Source organism: Anoplopoma fimbria, chromosome 20, assembly GCF_027596085.1.
Source record: "Anoplopoma fimbria isolate UVic2021 breed Golden Eagle Sablefish chromosome 20, Afim_UVic_2022, whole genome shotgun sequence".
NCBI lineage: Eukaryota > Metazoa > Chordata > Actinopteri > Perciformes > Anoplopomatidae > Anoplopoma > Anoplopoma fimbria.
In genome coordinates, this window is record NC_072468.1 from 2,553,321 (window position 1) to 2,566,341 (window position 13,021).

Consider the following 13,021-nt stretch of genomic DNA (forward strand, 5'->3'; position numbering starts at 1 on the left):
ATACAGATATTGTTTTTGGTCAGAAAGAGTCTTAAAGATTTCTATTTAATGTCCGTTCTGGAAGAGGGATCCCTCCTCTGTCAATCTTGCCTGAGGTTCCTCCCTTTTTCTGGAAATTTTGTGTAATTTGTTCATAATCCAAATTGGGGGTCTAAGTATAGAGCTCCTCTCCAATCAGAGACAGAAGCCCTCTGAGACAAATTTTGGACCATATAGTTTAAATTGACAAACTAAGTGACTAAGAAAAGATGATTTCCATCCTTGAAGGTCCTGGCCGCAAATAAAATGATGGAAAAATCGGGCAACCAGCAATTTAGTCAAAGTTGTTGTCAGTTTGTGTTTACACTTGATTATATCACCCAAAGTACCAGGTTTTCTGCTGCCAGGGGTATTATTAAAACTCTCAGGGCAATCTTCTCCTGCCGTTGAGGTGTGCATTACCCGGCTCTGCCATGCCACTCATGTTTGATTTAATGGCCGGTATTGACCTGCAGTTCACTGGCTTGTGTTTAATCAAAGTGAACACTGCAACGGTTGTGAACTGCCAGTCTTATCAAAGCCCTGTGAAATCCTTCTCTTCACCCACGGAGGTGCACAGAGCGGAGAGAGAGTGAGTGAGAGCTCTGGTATGTGGTGTGGTTTTTTTTAGACGGCATCCTCCTTAGCAAGCGGCTTCTCCTGACAGCAGTGATATCCCTGGGTGAATGTGAGTGTTGGCCTTTGTGTTGGTTTTATGCTCCACCATGCGTCTGGTTCTTTCTTCTTGGTTTCTTCTCCAGTCATTAACTATCCAACCAAACTGTTTCTTCCTGTGGTTCTTTGATTGGTTAATGCTAGACTGTCTAGTATTGGTTGTTTGATTGGCAGCTCTGTTTTTGGTGGTGGTTGCAGGGGAAGGAATGTTATTTAACTTTCCCTTTACCTCATACTTTAGGAATGCTGCAGAGCCTCCTGTACAGTATCAGATGTTGTATTTCTGCATTGAGATTATGACACTTGTGGTTCAAGCTGTCGCAGGGGTTACTTTATGCTTTTATCTGCTCTGATGTCAACATGTCGTCACTTAAACGGCATAAGATGTCAAGGGTCATGCCAGCTTGTCAATGCACGCCGAAGTCAAGCATTTCCCCACCTCACTTCCTGCTGCCAGTGTGCGTCTGTAGTCAGAAAGGATGCTGGGAGATAAATTTAGACCTCCAGCTCCCTCTCCATCTGCCGTTGCTCAGAGTAGGCTGGTTTCCATGGGAACTTGCACCAGGCTACTGCCAGTAAGAGAGAATGGGGGGAGAGCGAGAGATGTGTGTGTTTGTATGTGTGTTTGGAGGGGTACGACAGCAGATTTTTTTTAAAGCACTTTAGAGGGTTTATCTTTTCTCAGGGCACAAGGTAATTTACTGTTTAGCCCATATTTTAATCCGTCATTACCAGCTGCCTGGATGCATCTGGGTATTGATGAGGAAATGAACACAAACTCTGCCCAGTCGTACTCTCCTGTGCATGATAATGAAATTTTGACTGTAAAACTGCTGCAAAGCTCCTGCTACTTATTGAGCAGGAGCCAAGCTACATTTTGTTTTATTTGATTTACAGTTTTAGATGTGGAACTGCTGGACCTAATAGACGCAGCAGAGATGATGGATGGAGACAGTGTGTGTGTGACAGCGTGTGTGTGTGTGTGTGTGTGTGTGTGTGTGTGTGTGTGTGTGTGTGTGTGTGTGTGTGTGTGTGTGTGTGTGTGTGTGTGTGTGTGTGTGTGTGTGTGTCTGTGAAGGAAGTGGAGTGTGAGCTCCTATAATCTCTGTCAGGACTTCCTCAGGCACCTGCATCAGTGCTTGTTTCTGCTGACAAAGCCTCTTTGCATGTACAGTACACACACACATAAACACACACGCACACATACATTTCACTATCATTCTTTTCTCTCTTTGGTTCAGTCGTTAATCACACTTTAGTGACACCAGAAACTAGAGAGTGAGACTGTTCTGTGAAGTATCATACAATGGGGCATGACTGACTGGAGGTGGAAAATCAGGGGGGGGTGAAATGTTCTTGTGTTCCTAGTTTGTTATTTATTACCTATTTAAGAGTATTAGCTTTGTGGTTTTGATCTGACACCGTTTAAGTGCTGCATCCGTGGCTTCCTGTTCGCACCTCATTCTAAAAATAGAGCAGAGTGAAGAACACCCTCATTGTCATGTTAGACACATTTACATAACCTGTGTGTTTTACCAGAGGTCTTATTATTGAGGGCGGCTGTGGCGTAGTGGAGAGCAAGGTAGTTCTCCAATCAGAGGATCGGTGGTTCGATACCCGGGTTCAGCAGTCGATGTGTCCTTGGGCAAGACTCTTAACCCCACTGTATGTTGCATGAATGTTAGTTAGAGTCTGATGGTGGCACCTTGATGGTAGCCTGTCATCAGTGTGTGAATGGGTGAATGATATGTAATATACTACTGATTGTAAGTCGCTTTGGATAAAAGCCTTGCTAAATGACTGTAATGTCAACTGATTTATATTAGAGTCTAAACTGTAGAAGCCCATAGTACATTAATGTGTTGCATGTAATAGGCGTCACAGATAGCAAGTCATCTCTGTGGAATGAGTATGATGAGAAAGGAAAACCCCTCGTCAGACGCTAGGAGGAACCAGGGTAGGTCACCTCAGGGCGCTGCCGCTGATTGGCTGGTCAAATGTGTCAGAGTAGATCCAGTGCTGCTGCTGGGTGCTAATGGCTCTCGGGAGGGAAGTCCAATGCACTGTGTGTGTGTGTGTGTGTGTGTGTGTGTGTGAGTGTGTGTGGCTTAATGTAGGCCAGACTATGGCTTTTCTTCTTCCTGGCACGGCCCTAACTGTGTTTCCCCGCTCAGAGCTGGCAGTCTAGACTTCCATGAATAATGTAAGCAATGCTCAACCCAACCTTAAAACCTTCTAATCGTCTCGTTTAAGGGCTGCATCAACAGCTACGCCAGAGATCATTCTTCTTTTCATCCAGCCCCATTAACTTTATACTACCAACTTGGTTGCCAACTCTCTTTCATCTGATTGTTTTAATGGTGATCTTTTTTTTCTTTCTTTCTTCGGTCAGTATGTCATGTATGCACCTTTGCAAGCTCCATTCCCTCCTGATCTAACTTTTTCTACATGTAACTCTAGATAGCAATGTGTCTCTCTGCCTTAACAGAAAGACAGAAGAGGGTGCATACAAAAGTCTTCCTGTACATCTTAACATGAGAAAGACAAGCAAATGAAACCAGAGAAGTGAATTATAATTGGTGTTGATTTAGTTTGTGGTGCTGCCTAATGGCTGTGTGTTGATGGTAAAAGTCTGCTGTAATCAAAGCGTTGATCTGCTTGGAGAAACACACACTAAACAGATGATCGTCCCTCAGCAGATGTGGGGGAACGTGGAGATGGAGCGAGAATCTGTCAAGTTGTTTCCAAGAGGAAGACTGATTCTCTTTCTTTTTTTTTTTCCCACTGTAAACTGGCGCTAATGAAGGCTGACTGTGCAGTGTTTTTTTTTAGACATATGGAGAGAGCAAAAGTGTGGCTCATTAAAAAAAAAACTGTCAGTGCTGCCTTGCCACCGCTGGCACCTTGAGCTGCAGTCTTCTGCTGGGCCTGTTTATTCAGCCACTGGATCACTGATTCAGTCTTTTCTCTCTTCCCCACCTCTTCTCATGTCTTCTTCCTCCTACTTCATATTGCATATCTCTAGTATTATAGAAAATCTATACATTTTCTATCTCTCATCTCATTTACGTCGGCTTCTGTGTTTGCTCTGTATCAGTACCGACCCTTTGTTATTTTCTGGTATGATCTTTGCTGTCATAGGTGGTGCAAGCTGTCTGCACCATCACTGAGATCTACAGATGAGAGGTGAACACACACAGCGTCCTCCCTCAGCGAGTGCTGATCTGCAGTGTCTGACAGAATCGGGGGGTTCGCAAGCAGTGTCAATGTCTTAAGGCGATGATTGATACTCTGGATCTGCCTGTGCTGGGACTGTCAGCAGTTGGGCATGGCTGCTCTGTGAAAATGTTATGATTGGCCCCATCCATTCCCAGAATGTGTTTTGATTGGCCAGGATACAAGAATCCTGTGTCTCGAGTGGAGATGGAGTGCAGGATTTGTAGTAAGTGGGGAATATTACAGAACATACATCTTGATAAAAGAGAAGATTTCCTCGCACCCGCAAGTCTCCATGAACAGCTATATTGGCTCCTCATATACACAGCTCTATATTAGTGTGCGAGGGGGAAAGATTAAAATAGATCTATCTTGATAAACAGTTTTCACAGTACCCTTTAACAGCAGGCTTCATAACAAGCAGCCACTCTTGGCCCCTCATAAACACTGCACCCTGGTGGCTGTGCAAAGAGTGTGAGTGGCGTAGGCTGAAACCCAGTTGCTGTCAAGTCCCTTTATCCACTAGTAAACACCACCCCCTCCATTTACCCCCTTTAGCTTCAGTGCCAGATCAGATAAGCATAGGCTATATTTCCAGCATTTGTTTTGACTCCTTGCCCTGACACTGTGGTCTCCTCTGTTGGTCCCTGTGCTGTGGATGTTGCCTGACTGACCGTGAGCTTCTCTCTGACTCCTGCAGAGTGGGCCAGTCGTGGGTCGGATATGAATCAGATTAGCCTGTTTTTGAGTAGAAGGCTCGATTTGTTGTGAGTCTAAATTTAAAAAAAGAAAGTGTTTAAACAGTATGTGGACATGCACATAATATTTTCCTGTGTCCTCAGATCACCATGCCAATAACAAAAACATCTCGACATCACATTTGCTAAATAGATTCACGGTATGTGTTCCTCTGTCTCCTGAATCGCTGCACACTTTTTGCTTATTAAGAGTTGAACCCAGAACAGATGAGAGCAATAACATGTTGATGATGCAATTACCTTGCTAATGTTCTCATTAAAAAACTGACCCCACTCAACACTGCTCAAGGAAATGTAACCCTATTTGTCATAGTATGATATGTGGGGGCAATATTTAATAGGGAGTTTGATAATAGGACACTAATGATTTTGGCCTTCTGCTCTACCAACATAAATCTTTTTTAGACTACATGGCAGGCTTTTTGGAAACCCTTAGGATGTCAAGAAGCTTAAGTCATCCTCACAACGCCCTGTGTGATTTGTTGTTTTGTTTTTCAGCAGGCTGGGAGATTTATTAACTTTGTTTTGCTGCTTTTATTAAGAGAAAAACTTTCTATTTAAGATAAAAAAAAAGGGAATTATTTTCAGCACTTTGCTTTGCTGTAACTCTTTGTGACAAAACCTTATAAAATATCTAAAAAAAGTGCTAATATGTTTCCACTTCTGTTACTCAGTCCTTCCTTTTCTTTTCTTTTTCTGTTTCGTTAGACCCATTCAGAAGCTGACAACCAACTCTTGAAACTCTTGACAACCAACAAAAGAGATGCAGAGAAGACCTTGGGAGGACTGTTAGAATGGCTGAGGCTGGACAGGAGCAGAACTGCTTTGTACAGAGAGATGATCAATGTTTACATGCAACCGTGCAGCTCCAGGGCAGCTTTTAATGATGCCTCAATTGGTCTTCTTGAATAACTCTTGGCCCACACTGAAAAAGGCCCTCTTTTGTGATTTACAACTCAGTCCGTCGATGTTCCCCTGCCTCTGACCTCTCTGCTGCCATGCGGTTAGCCCCATGAGGCTCCGAGAGCCCCTCCTTGTGTTTCTGTGAGGCCTCCTCCCCACTCTATGGAGGCTGAGCACAGCCGTCCGGCTGATGGGGAGCGCTCTGGAAGGCAAGAGCAGCAGCACTTGACAACTGAATCCTCTTTAGGATCTTGTCCACCTCAGCAGCCCCAGCAGCCTCCTAATCCTCGCCCTGTGCACAGAGCCTTGGGCCGCCTGCAAAATCGCCAACCCAAACGCAATGACCTTCTGCTTCGGTTACAGCAGCAGCAAGCAGTAGCATGGCAGCATTCAGACAACCCAGGTCCCTCAGGAGGCAGCTCCTACTCTCCAGCTTCCTCATCAACCACATCCCTCCCATCTACTTCCTCCACCCGGGGTGAGCATGACCATGGGGTTCCATCTCAGTCCACCCAAGAGGGCCAAGAAGGGGTCAGCTCACCCAGAAAAGGGGAGAAGAAACCCCAAAAACCAGGAAAATATGTGTGCACTTACTGTGGCCGTCCATGTGCGAAGCCAAGCGTTCTTCAGAAACACATTCGCTCCCACACAGGAGAAAGACCCTACCCTTGTGCCCCCTGTGGCTTTTCTTTCAAGACCAAGAGCAACCTGTACAAGCACCGCAAGTCCCATGCCCATCGCATTAAAGCCGGCCTGGCATCCAGTCGAGATGAGCACAGTTTGAGTGGACCAGAGGGTAGTGGCATTGGAGAAGACCCTGAGGAACACACAGAAGGAGAAAGTACTGAGTCTGAAGAGGAAACGGGCCAACACAGAAAACCCTCCTCTAAGGAGATGTTGGGCCATCAGAGAAAAGGTGGTAAGGAGCCGCTCAAAAGCTCAGAAGAGAGCCAGAGGCCTGAAGACTCCCAGGCTGTCAAGCAGAGGCTGGCACTGAGGCTTAGTGAAAGGAAACGTGGCCCGATGGCTTCTCCAGATGACCCTCCTTCCTCCCTCTCCACCTCATCTTCCTCTCAAGGCCCTGGCAGTAAGGGCAGCACAGAGTCTGGCTACTTTTCCGGGTCAGGCAGCACCGACCTGTCCCAAGTTAGCCCTCCCAGTGCCAGTGCCAAAACCTACGCAGAAATTATTCTAGGGAAATATGGAAGGCTGGGAGGGCAGCAGCGCAGTCCCCATCTGCAGCAGCCTCATTCTTCACTTTCCTCATCCACAGGGATGGAGGAGAAGATCATTCCCTTCGCTGTACCCAAAACCCAAGTAATAGAACACATTACCAAGCTCATCACTATCAATGAAGCGGTAGTAGACACCAGTGAGATTGACAGTGTGAAGCCCAGACGCTCCTCTCTGTCCAGGAAGAGCAGCATGGAGTCCTCAAAATTCACCTCCCCTAGAGATCCCTACACATTCGATCCTAAAGGAGAAGCCCCTGGCCCTAGTGGTTTGAAGCACCTCCACAATCCTGAGGCAGATCCAGCAGGTACCCAGGAGCTGTCAGCAGTGCCTCTGCTTAGAAGCCACTCAATGCCAGCTTCTACCAGCCAAGGAGAGCCCTCCACTTCTGGCACCATGTCTCCCAGAGGTTACCGTCTCTGCCAGTCATTTGACGAGCAGCAAGCAGGGGTAGCAGAGATGAGGGTTGGCCAGGCCCAGCGTATGCTACGGCGCCAGCCTGCCATAGAAGTTCCACTGGGAGCTGAGGTAATGCTGGAGGAAGCCGGCCCAACCTCCTCCTCCTCATCATCAGCCAGTGCTGCTGAACAAGCCAGGCAGCCACAACAACAACAGCAAAAGAGTCCGAGCTTGTTTGAATGTGAAGCATGTGGGGCCCACTTCCAACACAGTGAAGGCTATGAGGCCCACAGAAGCATGTGCCCAGGACAGCAAACCCTGGAAAAAGAGAGCGGGGATGCAAGTAAATCATGTAGGGAGGATCGCCCCCAGATGATGCACTATAAGTTCCGAGCGCTGGCAATGGCCGTGAGGAAGAGGAGAAAAGAGGAAAGTCTGGAAGAGGATCCTCCAAGCCCTGGATCTGTGGCCATGTCAGGGAGCTCTTCATGCCTCATTCCTGTGCCTAGCGGACCAGAGCACAGCCACACCATCACAGGTTTGTAAATGTATTGCTGCAGCAGCAAATCAAATGTATCAACATCATTCTGTGTGAGCAATATATTTCTTTCTTTTCATTCTTAAAATCTGAGACACCTGAATAGCTAAGGAATATCAATGTAAAGCAATGCAAAATGTCAACATTCAAAAACAGTATACATGTATAATATAATGCTAGCTTCTTCTTCTTTATTTTGTTTGCTTCTAGGTGTTTCTTTACAGACTGAGCCAAAACAACAGCAGCAGCAGCAGGACAGGAAGGGTGTGTCTGTAATCCAACACACAAGCTCTTTTGAGAAGCAGGAGAGTATATCCATGGAGAGTCAGGAAACAGACATCAGAGATAGTCAGCAAACACAAAAACTTGAGCCTAAACCATCACCCTCTACATCTCGCCTCATCCGCCAGCAAAACATCCAAGTGCCAGAGATCCTTGTTACTGTGGAGCCTGATGCTGACATGCCATCTGGCTCTCCACCAGTGACGACATCCTCATTCAAGGTACCTGAATATTTAAAGTAGCATTTGGCTTATGTTTTTGTGCATTTTACACAATTTGATTGCCTTGCTTTTGTTAACTTATTTCATGTCTCTTCCCTCAAATATATGTGAAACACACATTGATTTAAACATGTTTTTTTAACTCCAACATGTTTAGAACATATTTGAGCATGTGAGCAGTCAATATCCCCTCATCTTACAAGTAATGTTAGATTAGTAAACTATGTTTCTGTACTAGGAGACAGAGAGAGTGGAGGAGTTCCAGTGGCCTCAGCGTAGCCTGTCTCTGGCCCAGCTCCCTGCAGAGAAGCTGCCACCAAAGAAGAAGAGACTCCGCCTGGCAGAAGCAGCCCAGTCCTCTGGGGAGTCTAGCTTTGAGTCTGTGTCTCTGCCCCACAGCCCCAGTCAAGAGAGCAACATCTCCCACGCTTCAAGCCTTTCTGCTTCCTTCGAGGACACAGCAAGATCAGAACCTGCCGTTAGGGCCTCCAGTAGCCAAAGCTCCCAGATGTTGATGGTGCCATCCGCTTCCCACCAACACCACCAAAGCCACAAGGAGATGAGGCGCTCGGCCTCTGAGCAGACCCCAGCTAGCACCCAACAAACAGAGCAGGTCTCAGAGACCAGAAGTAAGTCCTTTGACTACGGGTCCCTGACGCCTCAGCAATCTGCATCCTCTTGGAAAGAAAGGAGAAAATGTCTCCTTGTGAAGCATGCTACCTTAGGGGAACCTGAGCAAGAGGAGGGGGCCAGCACGAGTCTGCTGTCCAGAGCAGAGAGTCCAAAGCCTGGGCCTTCCCGCTCCATCCATCCTCCTATCTACTCAACAGAAGCAAGCTCCCGGTTTAGCCCGGAAGCCACAGGGAAAGCCTTGCAGCTGTTCCGGCCACAGATCTTCCCACCCTCTCAGGATGTGCTCCCTTTGCAGCAAGCATTTCCCCCAGGATCCTTATCCCAGCTGCTACCCGTCACCACAGCCATCTCTGAAGTACTGTCCACCCAAATCATACATAGAGCCTTCTTACATTCACAGACAGCACCTCCACCTATACAGATACACCCGGGGCAGATCCACATGGCAGATCAGTTGGGTATGCCATTCCATCAGCTTCCTGCTCTAGTTCCTCTCCAGTTCTCTTCCAGGACTACAGCTCGTCAGGCTCTGTACTTGCCTTTTCTTCCAAGGCTAAGTTCACATGCTCCTTTCCCTCCCACTACAGAGAGCAGCCCCTCCATCTCCTCCATGTCTTCTGCCTTTACACATCAATCCCTTGTAAGAATCTCTTACCACCCACGGCCGGTCATCGCCACATGCCTGGCTCAGCTTACACCAGTGGTGACCCTTGTGGTGCCAGTGCGCCTACAGACCCATGTACCTACCTATGCCAGTGCCATGTATACCACCTTGTCCCAGATCCTGGCCTCCACCCGCTCACAGGAACCTATATCTTGCACAGCCATGGTCATTATGGGCCAGGTGGAGCGGGACAAGTTGCAAAGGTCCTACCTGAAGGTCCCCTCCCCAGACATCAAGAGCCTTCTTCCCCTTTCTCTCCCCACAGAGCTGCCCTCAGGATCTGGGGAGGGATTCGGTCCACTGGGGGCTGGAGGAAGTAAACGCATGCTTTCTCCTGCAGCTAGTCTGGAACTCAGCACAGAGGCCCAGCGTCACCAGAAAAGGGTAAAAGAGGAGGAGGAAGGGGAGGATGATGAGGCTGGAGAGGAAGAGGAGGAGGAAGCCACTGGGAGAAAACTGGAAGAGAGTGAGAAGAAACAGCCAGAGAGGGTAGAGCTGACGACTGTGGAAGTGAAGGGGGAGCATGAGCACAAAGTACCAAGGAAACATAATAGGAAGGAAAATGAGGAGGAGGAGGAGGAGGAGGAGGAGGAGGAGGAGGAGGAGGAGGAGTCTACCAAAAAGACAAGTAAAAAGAAGGAGGAGGTGGCAGTTGTGGAAGAGGGGGCTGAACGACCAGCCGTCCCTTCATACCCCAGCCTCCACACCTCCGCCTCAGTTAACTGGTGCTACCTGAACTATGTCAAACCCAACCCGGCTGCCCTGAGGGACCCCCGCAGCTCAGTTTATTCTACCTGGAGTGTCAGTGCTCACAACCCCAACTTGCCGGGCCTCAGCACTAAGGTGGCGTTGTCTCTGCTGTGCTCCAAACAGAAGCACAGCTCAGAAACGTACACCATGGCCACGGCCCCAACCCTGGCCAAAAGCAAATTGGCCCCTGCCAGTAGCAGGACTCCACGTGTGTCAGAGGTAAACATAATCACAATATACACTAATTACTATTATTGTAGATCACTCTGTTAAAGAATTAAAACTTTTTAATCTGTTGGATTCACATGATGTACTGCATTAATGTGCTTTCTCCACGATTTTACACAACAAAGTCTGTTTACTGGTCTTGGGAGTGCAATGTTATGGGAGTGCAATTCAAACTTGGTGGAATACTCTTTTAACAATAAAACAATTAACATTTTATTTTAAGTTGTTTTGATTTTGTCTATGTGTGTCTTGAGTGTAGGTACATGCCACCCCACCCAGCACCCTCACTAAAGTAAAGGATCAGCAACAGCATGACAAGGAGGAGAATAAAGAGATGAGAGAAGAGGAAGAACCCTCCACCTCCAAACAGAGCGAGCCATCTCGTGTTCGCATCTTTGAAGGCGGGTAAGAACTTCAAGGGTGTGACTGTTGAAATGCACATCTTTTAATTTAAAACTCAACATTTGCGAATAACAATTGCAGGGCCTGATTACAACAAGTAAACTGTTCTTCTGTCACAAACCAACTCCTCATGTCAGCAGAACAATCCTATGGGGAGACGAGTACACAGAGAATTACAGTAACAGATGGGAGGTAGTGGAAAGAGAGGGGACTTAATTTGTACCTGCAGCCAAGCTTTTTCCTCTTACTGCTGGCATGGACATCTATGTTTTATTTTAGAGATAACAGTGTGTGTGTGCGTGTGTGTGTGCGTGTGAGTGCGTGTGTGTGCGTGTACATGTTAGGTAATTGGGAAAAGGTTGTCTCAAACATCACTTTGTGAGACTCTCATTAATACCTGTTTGCTATGGTTGCATAAGTTACTTAGAAGAAACAGAGGAAAAGTATGAAGCAATCTGCAAGCAAACAGTATCATAGTCATGTTTGTGTGCAATGCGTGCATTTGTTTGTTTAACCTTTTTGCATCTCTAATTTTGACTGCATTGATTTATTCACATATTTGTGCTGTCCATAAATGGGAGGAATGAGTGATTTATTTTTACTCAGTGCAGCCTCTCTTCTTTCCTAGGTTACAGTTAGCAGATCTGTTAGCATTGAAGCAATAGTAGAAATAGGTAAGAATGAAAGGGAGAGCAGTAAAAGGATGGAGTAGTGGACAATGGAAATGTTCCCAAATAACAAACAATTCAGAGCAGACTGTATTCCTTTTGATGGGAACAAACATGTTTAGAGAGATATTAAGTAGGAGATATAAGAGATTTTCTATGAATGGGTTTTACTTATATATGTGTGTGTGCGTGCACGTGCATGCAACACTTGCACATTTAAGGCCCGTGTTTTTTGTTAGTGTGCAAACAGATTGATTGTTAAGGAGTGGTCTGCTTAACAGTAGATAAGGCACTAATTACCAGTCTTTATAATTTGCAGCCACACATTACACACATTCATTTTCATCCATTGACAGCTTCCAGCTTCCTCCCTTCTACGTGTCCTCTATTTCCACCAAGCCTCCTCCTTCTGTTCATGCTGCCATCGTCACTCTGGCAGCTCCTCCAGTTTTACTTACCTATGTATTATTCTCTCTTCATTCCCTTCCAACATCCTCTGTGTCCTCTCTGTGTACCTGCAACTCTTAATACTTGCTCTGTTTTCTCTGTGCATGCAAATGAGCACAGCCCCCCTCCCCCCAACACAGCAGAATGTTTTGTACCTTGACTCTGTTAGGACTCATTATGCCAATCTGCCTTTGTCAGCCCTTTGAAATCATGACTGTGTGTCACTCATTTTATCCTGGAGAACAAGCAACACATTTTTATGAATATGCATCATGCCTCTATGTTTATGTTCTCATCCCATTTCAGAGATCCCTTTAAAATAAAGTGGTGCAGAAATCCCTAGAGTTTATTGGTGTCAAATAGCTAAAGAAACAGATATTGAATATCGGCAGCTTTCACCTCAATAACACATGTCTTAGCAATTAAGCAAGCATAGCTGCTTCTTCTTGGTTGTAGCAAAAGTCCGTGGAATATCAGCTTTAATCCCTTTTAGTGAGCACAAGCTGAACTGTGTCCCTCTGGATTCTATTAAAACAGAATGCAGATTAATTTGCATGGTGTAACATTGCAGATTTGTCATGACACTTTAACCACAGTGGTGAAATGGGGCATATTCATTCCTGTGAGCAGAGTTTACAGTATGTGTTAAAAGGATTAGTTATGCCAAACTCCTTTCTGGCCAAAAACATGATTTCAGTATGTTTCAGTACCGGCAGTATAGCCTTTTACTTTTATTCAGTTGCCGCTGCTTAGAAATTATCTTGCCATATCAGTCAATCACACAATGGTTGAAAGCGATATTCTCTCTTTTACTCCGCCATGGCGGCCGTAAAGTTACAGCGCAAGCAGAGGGAAATTGTCAGTTGAGTTTACAGAGACACGTGCCGCTGATTTAATTATCGATGTGTGAAGTGCAACTTCTGCCTTGTTTTTCCTGAGATGTGGGTGGGTATTTTTAGCAATGGCAAAAAATACATGCCAGTAAC

General features: G+C 46.2%; 1 protein-coding gene across 5 annotated transcripts in view; it reads left to right on the forward strand.

Annotated features, from left to right (window-relative positions):
• Positions 1 to 13,021, forward strand: part of LOC129110097 (transcription factor HIVEP3) — a 38,557-nt gene that overhangs the window by 20,713 nt on the left and 4,823 nt on the right. For 3 of the 5 annotated variants that reach the window (XM_054622252.1, XM_054622255.1, XM_054622251.1), the window contains exons 2-6: positions 4,752 to 4,807; positions 5,376 to 7,740; positions 7,951 to 8,243; positions 8,482 to 10,509; positions 10,778 to 10,923. In XM_054622252.1, the coding sequence (XP_054478227.1) occupies positions 5,733 to 7,740; positions 7,951 to 8,243; positions 8,482 to 10,509; positions 10,778 to 10,923 (4,475 nt within the window). In that variant the 5' untranslated portion in view covers positions 4,752 to 4,807; positions 5,376 to 5,732. The remainder of the gene's footprint in view (positions 1 to 4,751; positions 4,808 to 5,375; positions 7,741 to 7,950; positions 8,244 to 8,481; positions 10,510 to 10,777; positions 10,924 to 13,021) is intronic. The other 2 variants (XM_054622253.1, XM_054622254.1) reach the window with 1 other exon arrangement.